The sequence below is a fragment of the Metopolophium dirhodum genome, chromosome 1, assembly GCF_019925205.1.
Source record: "Metopolophium dirhodum isolate CAU chromosome 1, ASM1992520v1, whole genome shotgun sequence".
In the NCBI taxonomy this organism is placed as follows: Eukaryota; Metazoa; Arthropoda; class Insecta; order Hemiptera; family Aphididae; genus Metopolophium; species Metopolophium dirhodum.
The window spans coordinates 129,064,621-129,087,924 of NC_083560.1; the positions used below are offsets into that span (position 1 = coordinate 129,064,621).

The 23,304-nt window shown below is 28.4% G+C and overlaps 1 protein-coding gene across 1 annotated transcript in view; it reads left to right on the forward strand.

The window, feature by feature from the left end:
• Positions 1-20,440, forward strand: part of LOC132953812 (protein muscleblind) — a 179,181-nt gene extending 158,741 nt beyond the window's left edge. The window contains exons 5-9 of the mRNA XM_061026148.1: positions 2,216-2,416; positions 10,805-10,846; positions 15,959-16,079; positions 17,701-17,782; positions 18,476-20,440. Coding sequence (XP_060882131.1) covers positions 2,216-2,416; positions 10,805-10,846; positions 15,959-16,079; positions 17,701-17,732 — 396 coding nt within the window. The 3' untranslated portion in view covers positions 17,733-17,782; positions 18,476-20,440. The remainder of the gene's footprint in view (positions 1-2,215; positions 2,417-10,804; positions 10,847-15,958; positions 16,080-17,700; positions 17,783-18,475) is intronic.
• The last annotated feature ends 2,864 nt before the right edge of the window (positions 20,441-23,304 follow it).

The window sequence follows — 23,304 nt, forward strand, 5'->3', positions numbered from 1 at the left end:
CAGGCAGAAAAAAATAGCTAGGTACCTATTCGTCTTTTCGATCCTGTAAATTAAGTTACCGCCGAGACTCGGTATACATATAGCTATTGTACCTACCTACTTTAGGTATATTACATTATGTTGTTTTCGACTGTATAGACGGTCTCGGTGTCTGGGATAGGTTTTTTTCCCCCGATGCAAATCATAAGTATCAACCTACCTATATAGTATTATTATCTATATCCCCGGAAAGCTTGGCGAATTTTCGATAAGACCATTTAAGCTATTCTATATACATCGTTATATACGTCCGTGCAAACAAAACGTTTCTCCGGCATTATTATATAGGTAATACCTACACATTTTTCAGCAGAGTAAAAAAACAGCATTTTTCATCATTCATGAATGTTTTTGGTAAATATATTTTATAAGGTACAATCGAATTTTGATTTGGGAACAAATTTAATTTGCTATCAACTCGAAATGAATCCATGTAACCCCCCACGGAGACTAAAAATGATGTTACTGACTTATAAGATGTATAATAATACATTCAATTCAAAATAGATTCAGACTGTACGTTTTTTATTAAGTAAACATGTATTTGAGTCAATATTTTTTCGATGTAGATATCCTGTAATTTACTATATCGATATTTGAAATAATTATGTCGTTGGCCTCACTAAATCCAACGAAAATACTTAGATATCATTCTGAATATCTACTTTTAAATGTTATTCATAATAAGTATTCATTTTAATACTGAATTATTCTCTAAAATCCTTTCAAATTCAATAAAAATCATATTTAAATTATTATGTTTAGAATAATTGTGATTGATTAATTTACAATGAACTGAATGAAAATACAAGGCTGGACATTAACGAGTTAAAAAGTTAAAGTTAAGTTAAAAAGTTAATTTAATTTTAACTTTTTAACTTAAATACCTAGTTACTTTTGGCTTTTTATTAACTTAACTGTTAACTTACTAAATTTCTTTCCTAACTAACGTGAAATTAACGAGTTAATTTTTCACTTTAAGAAGTAATAGTTAAGTAAATTAATTTTGTTTTGAATTTTATCATATTTCACTATTTTAGTCTATTTCGTTTTCATGTCAAAAAATATGTATCGTAAATTGTTTCAAGTCAAAAATTAATATCATTCGAATCTAACTTATATGGAAATACTGTATGAAGTATAAACACTATATCTTATAATTTAGTTTTGGGTTGGAAAAAATTAAGTACGCTAGCGTTGTATAAACAAATTAACTTTTCTTTAATTTAATAAAAAGTTAACAAAAAGTGTGTATTAACTTTCAACTTAACTGAGTTAAAAAAAATCATTAACTTGCCCAGCCTTGTGAAAATATAATAAATAACTTTATAGATATTAATTTTGTGACTATTTTTGCAGGATAGACCTTAATTGTCTTCCTCATAAAAGATTATATTAAATTATTCTTTTATAAATAGTATGCATTAATACTTATCAATAGTCTTAAAATATGTGTGGTGTATAAAATGTAGTACATAATATACAGTTTAAGTATTTTTATTTGAGCTTTGTTAAATTATATTATTGTTTACTAGTACCTACTTATAAGTACCTACCTACCTTAGCATTTTGATTATTGACTTTTGTCCATTTGTGATCGATTAATTTTAGACAGTGTGGTACTTTCATTAAAATAACAATCGTAATTCACATATTATAGAATATATTATGACGATAAAAGTTCACACTGTCAAAGCTTTATCGAACAGGATTATAATAAATAACAGCTGGTGCGTGTACTTATTAAAAATGAATCAAAGTCTATCGTTTAATATTTTATAACCTATAATACAGTATTTTAAACATATTCACTTATTAAGGATTACCTACCTACTTTACTACAATCATAAAATCAATAAAGCATTTTAAATAATTATTCAGTATATAAACCGCCGCGGCTCAGAATACGATCTCGTGCGCGGTCGAGTCTTATCATTGAATCCGATTTGCAGAAATCCTATTATCATAATAATATTATGTGTACACAATAATATTATACCCAGCCAATAATAATATAATAATATATTGTACCTACATGAGTATAATATTATATTTTATTGTTTTAAACACTTTATAGCGTCGTCCAACAATAACATATTATATTATTTTATAACTTAACCTTAAACATAATACTAATTCGGTTTTTTTTTCATCGTTGTGTTTTTCTCATTCGCAGGCAACGCCAACAGCATATTTGACCGGAATCCCTGGCGCGAGTACCCAGGTCGGCAACACTTACACGCCATACTTTAGCGCCGCCGGCCCGTTGATTGGACCGACCACGATAATCACGTCAGACCCGAACAATCCGCTGGCCATGGCCGTGCAGCAGACAATGGTTACACAACAGAAAATGCCTAGGAACGACCGTCTAGACGTTAGTAAAATATAAAAAGCAAAACCCTTTTTCACATTGCCTACCTACCTAGTCCTATACCTTAGTGACGTCTTTATTAATAATTATTTAGGTTGTAATTACACTACTTTTGGTTTTCCGTCCGATTAACAAAAAAAAAAAAAAAAGCATGACCGCGGGATCAAACTATAATATTATCATTATTATAACTGATCTATTTTAGCTAAACATTTTTTTTTATTTTCGATTCTTACATCTTTTATTAGCTAATACGTTTTCTCACAGTACGTGACGTTGATTTTGTTATTTTGTTATATTATATTTATTAGACTTTAAAATTAATTATTATTACTATATACATATTATTATTATACCGTTATTATTACCTATTATACAGGTACCTATATACTATAATATATTATTATATAGAAGCTTTTTATATATAATATAATATAATTATGTGCATACTTATAATACTTACATACCACTTCTATAGTACGTAGGTACACATAGGTACCTTATATTGATAATTAACACTATATATAGATATTTTCATCGTGCCGCGTGATTGTTGATTATGAAAATTAATAACTTTTGTATCGCTAAACAAACTCGCATCAGCCGATGAACATTTAATTTGTTTGATTATTTTTAATATTATTATTATTATTATTATTATTATTATCATTATCATTATTTTTCAACTTTTAACGTCCACGTAGATTTGTACGATGCCGTTGGCAAAGTTATGTTTCTATTGCTTATCTGATAAAAATCGCATTATCGTTAATGCGACAAAAGTTTTTATATTTAGCGCACACCTTTTTATTTCTTTGTTGTACTACTTTAGAGGTGCATAATATTATTATGACTATACCTACTATTGTTACTGCGACTGTCGTGTGGCTTTTATCTAATTAATTTTTACTTTAACTTACATAATATCACGAGGATCAGAGAAATGTATCATAGACATACAGATTTTATACAATATCAACTTAACTTAACTCTGTGCAATAATCTAATACCATAGTAGGTAATCGTACCAACATCTAAAGTGCGTCTCGATGACTCGATCCTGTTGTTTATTCTTTACACCAATTGTGTCAAAATGATAGGTCCATCCAAAATTCAATAATTTTTCGTTTAGTAATATAATATTGTGTTTTACCTATAGACTATATTATACTGTAATAGATAACAACCTTCATTACTATAATACTATACATGTTTATTTTTTAAGTAAATCTTATCCCGAAAAGCATTTGTGAGGTTATTGTTCTATTTTTATTTTAGTAGAAATATTAATTATCGACATACTTATCCTATTACTTAGATACTATTCTGCACATTAATAATTGTTCATATAAGTTCCATATTTATTCCCCTCTCTTATTTGTCCAAACTTCATAGGAAATTGTTTTCCAACTACAACAATTATTTTAATCTATAAAATATATTCAATAGAGAACATTTTAATATGAACTATACCTAATCGAAGAATATCGAACGTGTTATCCATTAATATTACAGTTACTTGAAGTCACACTATTTGATGACAAGTTGTAGTCCAAAAAATAACTCTGTATATAAAAGTAAATCGATATTTTTCTCATCAAATGACTCGTACGGCGTCATCAAAATGCATTTCCTGTTGACTGCTTTCTCGCCAAAATTTAATTTATTCAATGATCCTGAAATGTATTTCCCCATTTCTAATTATAAATCTCTATACCTATTGTATATTTATCGATAATTAATATAATGCTTATACATAATCAAACGAATTTTGATAAATTTGTAAACCATCATAAACAACAATAACTAAAAATTATTATAAATTGGATCGGTAAATACGAACTAAAATCAATTGCCGTTCTTAAAAAATATCAATATTTTACATTATACAAACAATTTTTAAATGAGTAAATAACGTTATATTGTAGGAAATACCAAAAAAATCAATATTCAATCGCTGTTATCCCCGTGTCGTCACAAAAAACATTATTTTAAAAACACACCATCATCAGTTATATTCGATTAAGCTCGTGAAAATATTTTTAAATATATTACGCCCAATCGTATTACATAATAGGTGACAATAATATAACCGACAACCGTAAATTTGTTTTTTTTTTATCACTTAAACCTAATCGATATCGAACAGAACAAAAAAATAAATTATTAAAAATAATCACAAACGACACGCAATAATATACCTAACGTTTCACACAATATTATATGAAGTTGGCGTTTTGAAATTGTTCGGAGTGTAATATAAAATATATATATTTAATATTATAATACCGCGGAACGGAACAATTTGTAAATTGAAGCCAACAACAATGCAAAAAGTTACTCGCACTTTATATATTATTAATATAGGTAAACCTACACCGACACATCGCGTAACACCCTCCGGCGGCATGAACTCCGGTCCGGCTTATTTACGTGACCCTGGGTATGCCGACTCGATACACGTGATATATAACCCACCAATTTATTTTGGCATTAGTAACTTTTCCCACCCGTAACGTTTGAACTGCACTGCAGCAGATAGGGAGGGTCACGCCGTCGTGGCTGAATCTGTTGCCCGGGCCAACGTCGAGCCACATATAGATATTATTCGTATTGTTATCACCACGTGCTCTTATACCGACCAGAAATCCTATTCCCACCATGCCCGAGTACCAACAACTAATAGTAATTAATCGAAAAACCTCTACGCGCTGATACCTGTGTGTGTGTGTGTGCGTGTGTGTGTGTGTGTGTAGGGGGGAGGGTTATTTTTAAAGCCTCCTCGACACGATTCCTTTCCATTTGGTCGGCTTATAGAATTGTTTCGACCGTGGATTTTCCGATCGCTATAATTGGGCTCGAAAAGGATTTATAAAAACGACTTTTATTATTTTTCTCCTATTAAAAATCAGACATGTGCGTTACTCATATATAAATAAACACCGGGGAAGTCGCGCTGCCGTACAGTCGGTTTGAAATTAATATTGTGTTAAATTTGTATTCGATTTAAAATCTCCCGTTACTTGATGTAATTAGGCTATAAAAAACATTTACAAAACATTAATTTAATCTTATAATTTTTTCAAAAAACATTTTTACGGAAACTTTATTATATTACGATATTTTGTTATAATGAGAAGAAAATATTTCTAAAATATTATTAGTCAAATATTCATTATTCAAACACTTTGAAATATTCACAAAATATTATAAATTCCCGAATGCCGTGTAAGTGAATCTGGTGATCTTATAATAAATATATTTTTTAATTACGGTGATTGATCGAGTGATGAACGTTTTGACCAGAATTTCCATATTAATTATATTTCATATTATTATTATTTAACCACGGTTATCCATTATTCAGTGACCACAATATTATGGTCGTGCTAGGTTAAAGTATAACATTGTAAAAACCTGTCACGCGTTATAAGTTTTCGGCCTTAGCTTGTACATGCAGTGTAATATACAATAGGTATGCCTACCCACGATGTATAAATATATAATATATATATCCATTCACCGTGCAGATGTACAAAATATTATATTATGTTCAATAAACTATAGATAACCGAGTTAACTGATGAGATATTGATCCGTTAAACGATGCAATGTAAAAGGTATAAACGCAAAGCCAATACTGAAAAAAAATATGACAAATCATTAGTGGTGAGTGTCAGTGCGCAAGATGAAATCATAAATTTGGAAACCGAAATGTGAAACGCTATTATTATTAAGTATTTATCGGCTTACATTAATAATAATAATTGGAGAGGGGAAGTTTATAAAATTGAAATAAGAATATATTATATATATATATATATCAGTATAAGAAACATGCGGGGCGGTTAAGGAGCAGGTTAAGGACAAGGACGAGATTTAGTGCACGCGAGTGAGTCGTTGAGGTTTGTAAATAATATATACGAATAATATATCAAAATTAATGGTGGCTTATTGAGATAGTAGGTAACTATACGAAAAAGAAATCCTTCAAAACCTATAGCTCGTGCCGTTGATGACCTAACTTATTTCTGAATCTCGTCCAACCGATTTATCGCTCCGTTACATAAATTTTGTAAAATATAATATTGTATTGTGTATACCATATGACGTGTTAATCGCGTGAGTTCACACCTTCGTATCTGGGCTGAACCGCAGCTGTATATTGTCGTCGTTCTCTCGGCAATTATATTTTTTTCTCGTCCACATAATATATAATACTCACTGCACACGGCGCGGCGTCCATAACACCTACAGCCGCCACATCGGAAAACGCACCGAAATAATATTTTCAAAGCGATTCTATAGTAATAATAATATAATGTGTGCTTGACGTTCGAGTTCAAAATCAACCCTCGACCGCGGAGGTCCTTTGATTTCAGTGGTATAGGCCGAACAAGTGTTGCTGCGCCATAAGTATAATTATGCAATACGCACATAACAAATATAATATTCGCCCAGTGTGGTGCCACATCAAAAATTATCGCACCAAGAGCAAAATACCGTTAAAATAAATATGTATACATACGCACTTGGAGCACTTCCTTTCGTCATTATTATAACACGTGCCTGGCGTTGCATAAACCGTTTAGGTTATAAGAATATTAATAACAAATTAAAAATACCGACGACCATACATAACGCATTATGCGGAAGAACCGTCAACGTCGAGGGTTCCAGAATGTATACACACATACATATAATGTATGAGATGACCAATTAACCCGGGTTTAATTAAAATGCCATCAGATCCTATCCTGAACAAACAACGACAAAAACGACGACGACGACGACGACGACGTACATTGTGTATATACGAACAGACTTGCATAAATCAAATGCGAGTTTAAACTTTAAACCAAAGTGATATTGCTCATACTCACGGTGACGTATTGCAAACACTGAAATAATAGTTTGGGAGTGTCTTAAAAGATATTGTACCTAAATCGTGTATAGGTAGATACAATTAATAAATAATATTATAATACTGACTGTAGACCAATATTATTCAAATCAACCGCAAATGTACCGCCGGAGTCGAGATTTTTAAAAATATAATAAACTAATTATCCTAATACCTAACCATCAGCAATCAATAAGCAAAAGATGATAATATTTTGTTTAAAGAAAAAATTGCAATCTACATAATATTGATTATAGGCTCAAATCTGGCACCTCGAGTTTAACAGTCGAATACAAGAATATTACAATTTTCGTGGTATATGGGGTTAAAAATTATTTAAAATTAAAAGTATAAAAACTTTTAAAACTCATCTTATATAATAATTGTTATATTATAATGTAAATGTAACATTTTATATCTACATCAAAAAAATTGTATCTCGTATACTTAAGTTGAAATGAAGGTTTTCATTTCTCGAAAATCGTATTTAAGAGCCCCTTGTGCCAATAACTCGATAAGTGGAATAAAACAAAAAAATTATAAACCATAGTGATAAGTGGGAAAAATACTTGACACTAAATAAACGCACAGATATACTTTCTCGGAACTGTCGATCCCTCGGAATATTTATTGGTCCGGAACCAGGAGCTTATAATTTGCAATATAAAAACACTATTACGGGGAACTGTTATAATATATTATATATATTATTTTTTTTGGTAAAAATGTCGCTTCTCCTTCATTAGATTAATAATAATTGCAGGAATAATGGAGAAATATCCTGTAGACGTAACTGTAACCGACAACTTCTGAACAGGCATGGAGGATATTTTTTTTTTCGTTACAGAAAAGAGCGAGACAAATAATATTATTGACTATAATTCTAAAATGTTGAAGATTCAGTTTTATCGAGAATTCAGTTTTATATCTATATAGGTCCCCTACCTGATTTTAATTTAAAATAATGTTTTTAAAACATTGATGATTCGGTCGCTCAACAGAGTGAATCTTATTTACCCAATGCTGAAGCATATATTTTCAGCTGTGAAGTATTTCTTACCGAGAACATAAGTATATACACAATACACCTATGGTTGTGTGGCAATAATTCATCACTCGAAAGTAAAATATTATATATTTTGTCACATATATAGGTGTGTGATCTGCGGGTTCACTGTAGCTAATAATAATGTATATAGTGTGGTTATAATGGTATATAATATTATATGTATCCTAAATGAAAATTAATTTAATTCAAACAATTTTGAATGACGTTTAGGAAATTACGAACTCTTAAATACACCAACCGACTATGTTCGTTATAGGTATACAAATAATAATAATAATAATAATAATAATAATATTCAAAAATGTATCAGATACGCGCCTATAGCCATTTCAAATAATAATTTAATATATAACATAAGATATATAGGTACAGTACACTGCAGCAATCAATACTAATAATAATGAATCTGCAGCACAACACGCGGGTTGGAAGTTGGAACCATCAATTTCGTTTTGCGTTCGTAAACTAAATAATTATACGTTTGTATAGGTATAGGTAGTATAATAAAATAATATAATATGCTCAGAAATTCGTAATGATAATAATAATAATAATAATTGTCACCTGCAAAATAACGACTGGTACGAAAATTATTTCAACGATATATAATAATAATAATATTTAGACCTTATACCTTATATAATATAATATACGAAATTAGTATATTATTACGACGTGCAATCCTAAAGTTTTCTCGAGCTTTACATAGAATTTCCGTCTATGTCCAAAGGCCATAAATTAAGCGTGGCCCGCTCTAAGATAGCAATTTTAATATTCAAATGTATTACTCATAAATGTTGATTAGCTAAGTGTATTTTGCGAGGCATCTACTTTTGATTTATAGCATTAATACATTCGAACGAACAATTTTCGGGTTTTCGTGTCCCGTAGCTATTTGAAAAACGAAAATGATCATAAAGCGAATAAAAAAAAATGCAACGAATAACACTGCACACGCGCATAAAGTATAATATAGTTAACGAACGAATCAACTACACATTTTTTTTTCGAGTTTCCTTCAATTTAAATTCTTTATAATTAAAAATTATTAAAAACGAGTAGTTTTTTACAATTAAGAGAATTGAAAAGCGCACGATACGTAGGTAGTCTTTATAAACAACGGCACGTTATATTATATTAGGTAAAGTAGTTCATTCAATAAAATATATATTTGATCGTTGAACATCACTCGGAAGAAAACTATACCGAAAAAATTCAAAAGAAATATGCAGAAAGGAAAAAAATTATCGATTTTATAATATGGAATATTGAAACGCTATGTGCATATTATACGGTGTATCAAAAACAAAGAATTATTGAGAGGTTTTTTTTGTTCAATATTGTTTATTAATTTATTATACAGCTCTGCGTGCTAATACTGTGGCTGAAAAATACGTATATGGGATGCCATATACCATTATCGAGGTACTTAACTCGTGAAAAATATGGTATATACCTAGGTTAGGTTTAAAACTGCAAATGTCGGATTTGTGGTAAAATGATTTTTTTTTGTCACTAAGAGCAGTAATTTTATCAGATAATTTATGTGTTGTTGAAAACATTTTTATTTTTTTTACATAATTTATTATTTAAAGTTATTACAACACAACGTTTTTGAAAAAATATTTCATATTAGAACTATAATATATTTATTGTTTTTATCTTTAGGGTTTTTACTTTTTCATATGATAACAATTAATTTTCCTATTCTTAAGTATAATATTATTTTGAGAATACCAATATCTAAAAACTTTTTTTCGAACCGCAGCAGTTATAATTAGTTAAGACCAAACGTTTCTGTGGTACCCCTACAACACCACTCCATTGCAATAACAAGTATAGCAAGTCTTCAAAAACGTTGTGTTTAAATGACTTCAAATCGTGTAAAAAATAAAAACCAACAAAATTTAGGAAATGTTAACAGTTTTAACATAATTGGTGATCGTGAAAATAATCAGTCTCTATAATATGATGTAGGTACTATATATTATATTATAATACAGCTGAACTTGGTTAACTCATCAATCTACTTTAACTCAAAATAATCATAACCTCATACTTTTTCCAGGTTCTAGAATTTCCTATTATTGTATTTATATACTTACCTATTGGATAACTTGAACTATTTGGCCGGTCTATTCATAACTTCGAGTTACCCAAGCCCGACTGTATTAAATTATAATATTATAGTTCACTGTAGCGGCGTCGTGCGATTTTAATGTTATTCTTAATTTGATCGAAAATAAAATAATCTATGTATTAATCACCTGGATTATATAGGGAATAATTATTACTGTACATAAAAGTGTGAAAATATTAATAATAATTTTTTTTTCATTGAATATTATTATCACCTCCCATTTCCCAGCTCAATGTGTTAAGGTTTACAAATAGTTTATCAACGAGTTATGTGTTTCAGATGGATATGAAAGCCGTTGGAACATTTTATTACGAGAATTTTGTAAGTAAATAACTTGTAAATACTGTTGATATTGTTAATGTGCAATTTTTTTGGTTTCGTAATGACGAAATGCGTTCACGTTCCAATAATATATGCTCTGAAAATGTGTTGTATGCAAAATAACGAAAGATATTAAAATTATCTAACAACGCATTATAGAAATAAAAGGCATTCCGTGCAGCAATAATCAGTCCAAGCTAATTTATTTCATTGCAAATAAAAATTGTATATACGTACCAATTGTTATCGTATGGACTGTTCACACATTAATAATGATAGCTCAATGCAAACATGCGACCATTTTTGTTGCTGTCTATAAATTATAATATTATTATTTATATGCGACTCATCCATTTGCAATCACATCATAGCCATTTTGGAAATCGATACAATGAAAATGCTGCTTAACGTGCCTTATTTATTTTGTTAATTGCTACCATTTGCTTATCTGCTTGAAGCTTACTAACTCGGGGTGGTTGATTTATGTGTTAATAATGTAGTGCAAAAACCACAGTATAACAACGGCTATTTTGGACCTTAATAAATTAACCCTTTCGCCGCCGGACGTTTCCAGCGAAGGAGAGACTCATATTTTTGAAATTTCGGAAAGCGTAATTTTCCACGTTTGACCCCGAGAACCGTTAAAATTTATAGAACTCGGTGCTCAGATGATGAATTCATGAAATACATTTCAAAATAGTCTTGATTACTGCAGTAATCAAATGAGACATTTCATTTTCGTACAGAACTATTTTAGCTTAATACGAACAGCGGTAATTTGTTTACCACACCGTTAAAGAGAGATTAATTCTCATAACTCAAAAGTAATTTTTGTCTCGCAAGTTCGTTTCCATATAAAAGTTTAATATATGTACTACTAAAACCATCATTGATTTACAAATCGATGTTAATATAATAATGAACTTAATGAACTGCTATATACGTAAGATTATATTATATTATATTTATGGATCTTAAGCACAATTGTTGTATATATTCATGGCGATTCACCAATCATCAACTCGCCTCGTTTTGTTTTTCTTTATTAGCAAATATTTTTAAATTGTCCATTTTTGTCATTTTTAAGTGTACATAAGAATCATATTATTTTCAAATCTTTTGATTTATGTAATTTAAGGAGTCATATGTGGTGATACAAACTTTTTTTTTCAAATGAGAATCACCCATTGGTATTCTAATTTGTATCATCACAGAATACCCTCTAAATGTTGAAACATCTAAGTATTTAAATATAATATGGTCTTCAAGTACCTACACTTAAAAATACCAAAAAACATAATTTGAATAAATTCACCGTTAAAGAATAAAAGTGGGGTAAAAGTGGGGTAAAAATGAAAGCTTTGCGAATCCCCTTGTAAATTGTTATATATTATTTTTTCTATATTTTCTCAAGTCCACCTCAGCTGTTTCAGTCCGTCATTAGGAAGTTATTTTCCAAACAACTAGATAGTCACAAATTATTTCAAACAAATCAGTGACGTAGCAATACATTTTAATCGTAGGAAAGCTACTCTCAAGATTTGATTAGATCTCACATGATTGTATATATTTTATCATAGTTAAATGTATTGGTTTCACTGATCATTCAAACAACTGTCATGTAGTTATTTTAATTTATAGAGCAAACCGGGAAGTAGGTTTTAAGCAAAATTTAAATTCAGTATATCCTGTATCCCGAAAATTGAACGGTGAAGTAGGAATAAATCCGTGGCGCCATCTGTCGGGGTTTTCACAGTGATTTTGTAAAATCTTTTTTCACTCACTTGCTGAGTTGTTTACATTTTTTTGTTCATTTTTCCCCGACCACAAGCCTAAACCGATTTGCTCGTGAAGTTATAACGCTTAAACCGAAATACACACAAGCCTGCAGCTGTACCCAATCTACCGCAGGTGAGTTGACCTGCGTCTCGGTCGGATTTGTACCCATCGACTTACCCGTGAACTTAGGTACCTACTCTCAAACTGAAATACAGAGTGTCGTATTTTATGTTGGTTCATTTTTTTCTCGGCCAAAGTCAGGTACCTAATACAGCAGTTACCCATGTATAAATACCTAAGTTTTTTGGTACCTAAAACATATTTTAGTATACATATAAGTAAAAATAAAAGACATAAAAAGGAATTATTAAACAGGTAGGTACTTAACAATTATAACTAATAACTGTGTAATCAGCCAGTACCTATGTATACTATTGTACCTATGTATATATGAGTTTGTAAAATTATAATCAACTGAAAACAATCAAATATATTTTTAAGCACAGCTGTTGGTACTTTAACATTATCCTAATAGATGGGTTTTCCGTTTAAAAGTAAGAATTGTTATGTAGTTAAATTTGTTAACATATTGTAATCTGCAATAATCTTTATTCAAACCATCAATACAATAATTATAAGTAAAGATAAAATGGAGGTCAAAGTTTCTTGGGATTTACAATTAAAACTTCAATTTTGATCAATTTATAATACCATTACATTTAAATACCTTGAAAACAAAGTTTCATAATAATAATTATTAATTGCCTACTATTTCATAAGAAAGACTTAACAAATATTTATTATTTTATACCTGCACTATTCATGACAAAAAAAATCCATGAATTTTTATTTAAACAATCTTGCAAAATATCTGACGGACTTATGTACAATTTACCCTTTTCAAAGCTTAATCTTACATTTGCTTTGTTCGCGTATAGTTTCATCGCTTTTAATAGGCCACAAAAAAACATCACATGTACATGACGTAGGTACAAGCTTATACCACTCTCATATTAAATTCTAAAACCAACAGTTATTTTACAATTTTATAATACTCAATGTAAAAACTTTGAACATAATACTTACTGTTGAATATGTATCTAAAGTTATCAAAAATAAAAAAAACATTTCAACAAATGCGAAACAACGCAATAACATACACCCCACCCAGAAAAGTTGCAGTTATTTACGCGTATACTGCACCCTTTGTTTAAAGTTATCTCCGTTGCTTTAATTTGGAAAGTAGCAAACTATAATACTCCTTCTTTTTTAAAAACATTTCAACGCACCCCTTCTAATTTATCTTAATGACACACAAGTCGATAAATCTTTTGGAAAACAAATTATCAGTACCTATCTATAGGTACAAAAAGTCATTTAACTACTTTTTTTTTCCAATTCAAGCACAGGTCGTCGTGTCTTCAATTTTCAATATATTATAATATAGATGTACCGAATGTAATACAACAATATAGTTCGTACACAATACTGTAGTTATTTGGATGATTTTAACTACATTTCTGCCATGGTTTGAGCTGACTAAACTATGTCATACCAAAAAAAAAATTATACGCATGCTATTAATTTTAAATATTATATTTTCTCGTTTTGTTTAACTACCTAATTTTATAATACTAATATTATATTTTAAAATAGAACTTATATTATAATATTAGGATTATATTTGTTTTGCGTAAAATGTAGACTGCACTGTGTTGTATCAGATCACAATACAAATCTGATACTTCCCTACAAAATTATATAATTTAAACATTTATAATTAGCTTTGTACACTAGAGGTGCTTGATTAAGCCATACTGAGTAAAAATCGTAAAAACGATTGTTTACATTTCGTGTGATGTGATTTAACTTTTCAATAAATTACAGAATGGTTTATATCGACTGTAATTTATAAATAATAATAATCATACTTAAAAATATTTACATAATATTATTATTAATGCAAATATTATATACGTGCGTATGGTGGAACGGTGGGAGGGGAACTATTAAAAATTAATTTTTTTCTTCAAATAAATTATTCATACGTTTCGAAAAATATTCAACAATAATCGATAACAGTAAGTTAATAAAACATATCAATGATCAATACATATGTATATTATCTATAAAAATGTATCAATACAACAGTAGGTGCATTAGTGTTCTTGGTTCTTTATTGTTCTTATAATTAATTATATACATTATACATATATTAGATAGTAAATTTATTTATTCTTATTTATAATTTTTGGTTGAGGATAAACAATTATTTTTTAATTTATGTAAAGTTATTTTCAGTAGGTACTTTTCTCGAAAAATTACATTTTAAAGTAATCTGTATCTATAAAGGGGTTTAACGCAATTTTAATCTTTTTCAACTGGCCTTAAAAGTATAAACTGAAAATAAAAAGTAGGCACACACTTTTTAAAAGCGTTTGAATAATAAACTCATCAAATAAAAGTTTTTAAGTATTTAAAATAAAATTTAATAGTGTTTTCATAAAACGAAAATATTTTTTAATTTCTCCAAAAGAAGCCAGAATTAAAAAAAAAGATCTGAAAATAATTTTTTGACTTAGAAAATAGTGTTTTTTAATTCACTATTCCAAAACACTTATGCTGTATTGTATTTTATAATATATTTAATTTAACAAGTAAATAAATATAAAAAAAAAATTTTATTTAAAGCCAACCAATAATGAACTGACAAATATAAACAGGTTTATTATATTTTTGATTTATTGTTATGGTGATATGAAGGATATATTATTTTAGAGTTGGGTCCCAACTTGTTCACCGAAGCTATATGCGCACGTTTATGAACGCAATGCCATAATAATAATATTATGCACCATCAGCAGAATAATGGCGGCTTAATTTACTAAAAATTAAAAATGAATTTGTATACATTCAGTAATAATATTATGCTAACCTATTTTTCGTTTATTCAGACATCAACCAATTTACATTGTGTGGGTAATAACGACAATATACGAACGACATTTTTTTCAATTATTGTTGTCATTATCTAGCAGTCCTTTAAGTATTGATTATTATTATAAATTGTCGTTATTAATAAATTATAATAAATGTATACATCATACGCGTATACGCGGCGTATCTGGACGGATTATCTAGTCTGACTGCAAGCAAGGCCGTATCCAGGAATTTTTTCAGGGGGGGGGGGTAATTCCCCCTAGACCCCCTGCCCCCCTCAGATACGGCCCTGACTGCAAGTACCTATATACGACTCCCCGTCACATAGCTATTCAAAGTGCAGAAATTCAGTGTTTTATTTTGTTATACAAGACAAATATTAATGGTTTCTAGGCATTTCCGGGAATGATGCAGTACAAACGAGCTGCGGGCGACAAGTCTGGAATGCCGGTGTTTCAACAGAACACGGGAGCTTACCAACAATTGCTTCAGCCGTTCGTGCCAACAGTATCTTGTAAGTCTCTCGTTAAATATTTACGAAACCCGCGATAGGTAGTCTATATACGACGTATATCCTCGTGAATTATCCTCGCCAATATCGTGGAAGATTTGATTAAATCAACAAAGTATAATCTCGGCAAATAAATGAAGGATGTTGGCTGTAAGTCGTGTGTAAGTACAATAATGGTACAGGAAACAGATGTTCCGGAGAGCCGATTTACTACTAAAATATTATTATCCAGTTGCACACGATCACCACGATATCGGAGGCTATTTAAAATTCCACATCGAAAACAATATAATTCAAACCTTTAAATCGTTTTTACAAATATATTCGTATACTATACACCAGATTGGACTACCATAATATTACAATAATATTATTACACAGAACCTGTTTACATTTTACGGCATAATATAATGTATCTACTGCTAAAATCATACTTTTTACTATTTTTTTTATCGAGATAAAGTACTTTTAAGTTTTCAACTTTTTCAAAAGACTGGAAACATTTTAAATGAGTGCATATTCTAGGATGTTGTTTTGAAAATTTAAATGTATAATAATCTAATAGAAAGAAGCAATCACAGAAGTGGACCAACTTTGGCGTGTACCATTAATACTTTAAAATATACTTACAAATAATTAACTAGCAGTTTGAAAATATTATTTTATGCATTGCAATTGTTAAAATAAATATATTCTTATATATATTATATATATGCCAGGCATCGGAACGTAAGATTAAAAATGTATGTTTTAAAAAAGTAAGGAAACTTATTGATGAATTAACGATATAAAAAATAGTAAAAATATAATTTATTTCTTCAAGCATTTCGTTTAGTAGTGACTTTAAAATATTGTGTAAGAAAAATATTTTTAAAAAAAACATTTATACTTTTTGAGATAATAATAGCGTTTACTGTTAAATTAAAGAATCACTGTACAGCGTTTAACGTGGTACATTATAGCTATACATATTATGTGGTTACAGTGGTGGACGGTGGGCAATTTGGGGTTATTATTTTGTTGCCATCATCCCTTCAGTTGTTTACAATGAAATATTATCTCATATTTCTACTCTTAATTATTTTTAAGAATGCAACTCCCCTCTCTCTCAGTAATAATAAACTATAGATATTGTACCGTATAATGTATAATCTTCTTATCACGCTTAAATGTATAATTCAATTAAAAATTCTATTTATTATTATTTTTTTCCCCTGAATATTTGGTTATAATTCATACTTATGGTATTTTAAAAAATGTAATGCCGAGAATTTCCTCCGCGGTCTGGGAGATATTTTTTTGATACTCAAATATCTTTATTCACTTACTATAAATATAATATTATACAATCCCTGGGCATCACTTCCTGACTGGCGCCTGCACGCTAAGCGTCTTTGATCACTTTATGACAAAAGATGGGTAGGTGCACTATATAGTATACGAGCACGTGGGATTATATTTTATAAAAATAACATAATTCACTATTGTAACCTATATGAAATATCGTCGAAGGAAAATAATATTTTTAGTATTGCAACGCCATATATTATATACGACCACCTTGACGATAACTGTAAGTTGTATGATTCGATAGGTACTAATATTACTGTTTATTTTGTATTAGTTGCTGCACCACCGGGCATCCCGAGGTATTAACATAACGACTGCAATCCAGAAATCAACCTGTGGTACAACATGCATCCATTGTAAGTAACTAGTATATACATAAAAGTTGTATTCTCAATATTAAATTACCGTTCAAATTTTTAAAGTTTTTGGTGACAAAAAGCATTTTTCTTTCATTCGAACACGCAAACGACAATATTGTTCGAGAAACTTTTATGATAAATTCAAATTTGACAAACAATAAGGTTATAATGTAGGTAACGAAGATTCTACTGTAATTTTAAATTTAAATCAAATTAAATGTTCACATTGTGCTTTTTACACAATACGCGTGATATACCTACCTAACTAATATAAGTATAGTATTATTCAGGTTAAATTATTCTAATAATCACGTCTGATGGTAACAAGTAAAATAGATAACTCGTCAACTTTTATTTTGTTTTATCGACGTCCGATATGTTTCGACACGGATACGTACACTCGGGTAGACATGGGATTTTTTGTATTATACAATAATAATCAATAGTTTCATATCACGTTTGAGTTTTCCTCTTTTTGGTTGTTCTGATAAAATACAAGAGTGGATTTTACTTATTACCATTCTGGCGTTTCTAAAAAAAAAAAATAAGGTCAAATGATGTTCATAAACAAATAAAAATTAACGATAAAAAAAATTACAAACCAATTTTATAAGTAGATATCCACTGACTAGTATTGTTTTTTAAAGATCTTTTATAAATTTAATGTTTTTTTTTTTTTTTTGTTCACAGGAATGTATGGTTGTGGCCTAATAATTATTAACAAAATCACGTTCGATTCAAGTCATCAGTTAAATACACAGTACATTTTTTTTTTATAGTGTATTACATTACATATATAATTCATAAATAATATTGTAGAATACGAATTGAATAATATTGAACAATTAAATTAGATTGTTTAAGTTTCCTTTATCCAATATTTAAAATAGGTCGGAAACTAATGTCAATGATAATTTATTAATCTTACTAGAGACGATGCACTTTGTATTTTGTTAACAAAAGTAAACTATTTTACTTAGAGAAATGTTAAAATACTATTGGACTATTTGAATTGTATACAATCAGGTTGGTTACTCACTATATGTAAAACCCTTCATATTATTTAAAGTCATTATTTTACTCAAAATATAACTAATTATATTACCAACATATAATATATAAATATTAATCTTGTTATTATATTTTAACGCACCAATGATTTTTTTTTTGATTTTTTTTTTATGCTATTTGATTGTAGGTAGCTATTATACATTATATTATTATATATTTAACAATATTTTTAGATTAGGTACTTAAAATTAAGTTAAGGAAAATTTTATAGGTACTCTTAATTTATGTACTAATAATAATAAAAATGTATGACATCGAGTATAGATTAGAAAACAAAATTCGAAATATAAGTAATTTATAAAATTAAAATAATCCTTCTCCTATATACAATAATAAATATGATATAACATGTATGTTTATATATATATATATTTATATATATATATTATATATTATCTATGCATACAATAAGATATTATTAATCAAATACTTGACATGATATAAATACGTTTTCAATAAATTGTTATATAAAAAAAAAAATACAAGATTTAACATGTTATGACTAATTGTGTGAAATATTATAATAACAATAATATTATATGTGTTCAAATGTTTAACCTCAGTATAAACGTATATATATATATATATTATATATTAATATATTATCTATCCAATTATATATATATCCAACGATTGACCGGCGTAATAATACAAAACGATTGACATCGGCGAACGTCCGTACGGTAAAAACTATAATATTATTATTATTCGGATGGTTTTGGTCGCATATATTATATACCTATACAATAATATATATATATATAGGTACGAATTTCGCATTATGAACCCGAAGGGATATAATTTACCTGGTGATATTTATTATTATGGTATACTATTATAGGTTATCATAATATATATATATATTATAGATGCACCGAGTGCAATATAAAGGCTATACGGTAAAACGTTATTCGGACGTGCGCCCTTGGATTTACTTCTCGTAATCAAACTTCGACTACAACACTACTCTACTATAATAATATGCTCTATACCGCTATTACCACTATACGCATACCACCCCATTACCGCCACTACCATCACTACCACTACAACTACAACATAGATACTATAATTATTCTCATTAGTAGATGTTACGATGCGCAATTTTTGGTTAAATTTTATAATAATATGTTTGAAATAATAATAATAATAATAATAATAATAATAACTAGTTAATTAAAAATGAAAAACATACTACTCAAAGTATTTCAAAGCCGATCCGTAATCGTAGGAAATAAGAAATTTAGGAAGGTCCATTGGTTCGCCCTTAACTACAACACTATTACACATTTCAATGCTTCCCAACTATAACCGCAATGCTAGTTCTTTGCTACCTACCATACAAAAACGAAAAACAATTAATTTGTTTGTTGATTTTATTCGAAAAAAAATCTATATAATATTTTGAATTGTTCTCAACTCGTCTTTAGCCAACCTAATACCTTATACCTTATATAATATATACTTATGTGTGCATATTTAGTTTTAAAATATAAATATATATTTACACACACACACACACACACACACACACACACACACACACACACACACACACACACACACACACACACACACACACACTTACACACGAAACGTGTATATAATAATATAATGATAAATTTATATTAATTATTATTTATAGTCTATTATATTATGTAGAGTAGTCTTACAAAACATATATACGAATATAATCCAAGTAAACACTCAGAATATTTTAAGTACCTATTTTAAGTCATTATCATTACCCTAATATTTTAAGTATATTAAAATACTTCTTATAAGAGTGTTTTGTTTGGCATCATTACAAAATATTATCTAATACCAATCTATATGTTTATGCAGGCTCATCACCGAAATTCATTAAAACCCTCGAATATCAAAATATAAAGACAGGTACAAAACCACATATTTTCATCAACACTTGCGACAAATAGGTATACAGACTTAAAATCAGCGTTTTCATATAGGCGTTTAGAGTTCACTATAATTTACTCGATATTGAAGGTTTTCATTGCGATCGTACAATATACTTTCGATAACGAAATCCGACAAAGGATATTTTTATAAGATTTCTATGGGTGCGGTCTTAGAATTTTCAAACAGGTTTAGTTCATAATATATAATATTGTCGGTTGTTCTATAATTCTCTATACACGTCATGATACATAGGTAGGTTAGGCTAGGTTACCTTACATAGGTACCTTATATAAAAAAAAAAAAAAAAAATGAAAAAAAAGATAAATTTCCCGGGAAGATATATTATTTGAAAATGTGCGACTTTTTGGGCCATCCTGTATAAATTTAAATTTTAAACTATTAGCACTAAACTAAGTTGCATAAATACATTTTTACCAGAATGTAATTTTATAGTTACTTTTAATTAGTTAACCTTTTTAACATACATAATAGGATTTGTTTTATTTAAAAATGTTTAAAGTTTCTATTTTTGTTCCTCTTTTTATTTATTTGTGTTTTTTTTTTTTTTTGTTAATGTTTTTTTTTATTATAATTATAATTATTATCTAATATTACGAATGCAAGTCTATCATGAGTACGGCGAGACGTAATGTTTGTCCTCATTTGGATATAGTTAACAAAATAACAAGTTGTGCCAAAATAATTATTTTTTTCACTCGACATTTTTAAAGTTGTACCCAATTTAATAACCGAACTTCATTAGTTGTAAAACCGAGAATAGTACACATAATAATTTAACAAGGCAAAAATCAACAATAAATTGTTTGACAAGAAGATTCGTAATTAATTACATTTTTAACTTAAGTAATTCTATTCACATTTACAAATACCAAAATTCTTATGTTTTCGCTATAGCCATTATAATATTTTAGAACACACACTGTTTTCGTTACCTACCTCTAATGACGGACAGACATTTCTCTAAACGTCTTAATTTTTTTTTATTATTATTATTATTATATAAACTCCCTGTATACATAATAATATTGTTATTTTTAACTACCAATATTTAACTTATAATTATTACAATATATTTTTTGTAACATAAAATAAAAATGTAAGAAAATGTTGTATTAAGTTTTTACGTCAACTCTTTGGATATTATTATGAAATATTATATACCTACAATTATTTTTCATTTTAAACATATAAGCAACAACATAAAAACAGACAATCAGAATTATATTGACATTTTAATTTGATCTTGACTCACACACAATGACGATTGTTTAATAATTCAAAACGGACTTAATAATAATTATTTCGTATTATGTTTATTTGCTTGATTTGTTTTTTTTTTTTTCATTTAGTTCATTCTTTTATTATATTATTATATAGAGAACAATTAATTAATTCAACATACAATATAAACTTAATTTGATATATATATAGAGAGAGAGAGAGTTTAACCTTTACCTTACTTAAAATTATAAAATTAAAATATTTATCCGTAACATATTTGTAAAATAATATGCACAACACTTCACACACACACCCACACACATATATATAATGTATGTATAATATAGGTACATACATTATGCATATGAATATAATAAACATATATATTTGTATATGTATAATATTGTAAGCTTATATTTATACGTATATTTTTTAAGGATAGTTTTTTTTTTTTTTAAACTTCATTATGATTTTCGTGATATTTTTTTACTATAGTTAGATAAGAAATGTTTGTTATTGATGTGCCTATTTATTTTTAGTGATTATTATTATATTATACATTTTTTTTTTTTTTTTGATTTTCGAGAATTCTCAAGTTCAATGACAATTTTTAAAAGATCATAACATTTATTATTGGTGTATATTTAAGACAAAATAAAAACATATTTACATTCTAAAAAAAAAAAATATATATATAACTATTATGCTTTTTCTTTCGATAGGTACCTACTATTTGAACCTATAATACCTCTGTGCATAATACTACTGAAGTCCTTCATATTAATAAAGTTAAAAATTATTATAAACTAACGTTTCTGCCTATAGTCTGCAGCCGATAGACTCGGAGGCGGAACTAGGATTTTTGACGCCTGTGGAATATGTTAACATTACGCCCAATCATAGAACAAGAAGACTGAAGTACCCTTCCTACAATCGTTTTCAACTAAAAAGCATAATTTGCACAGTTAAATGTATTTATTCTTATGTTATTTAGTAATCGCATTGACCAATTTTCTATCAGCGATTAATTTTAAATATGTTAATTCCAATTGTATTAAAATGCTGTGTGAGATTTTATTTTGAAGTAAAACTATCCCTTCTTAAACTTCTTTGTGAACATAAGTACCTACCTACTAAAATAGAAAAAACCGTTTAATTCTTAATCATCCGTGGTCTGTGCATATTATAATACCTATATAATTATGCGTTAATTGATACTTATTGTGAATCAAACATTTTAACGAAAACTCGGCATAAATACACGCCTGGTTTCGCTTATAATGTAC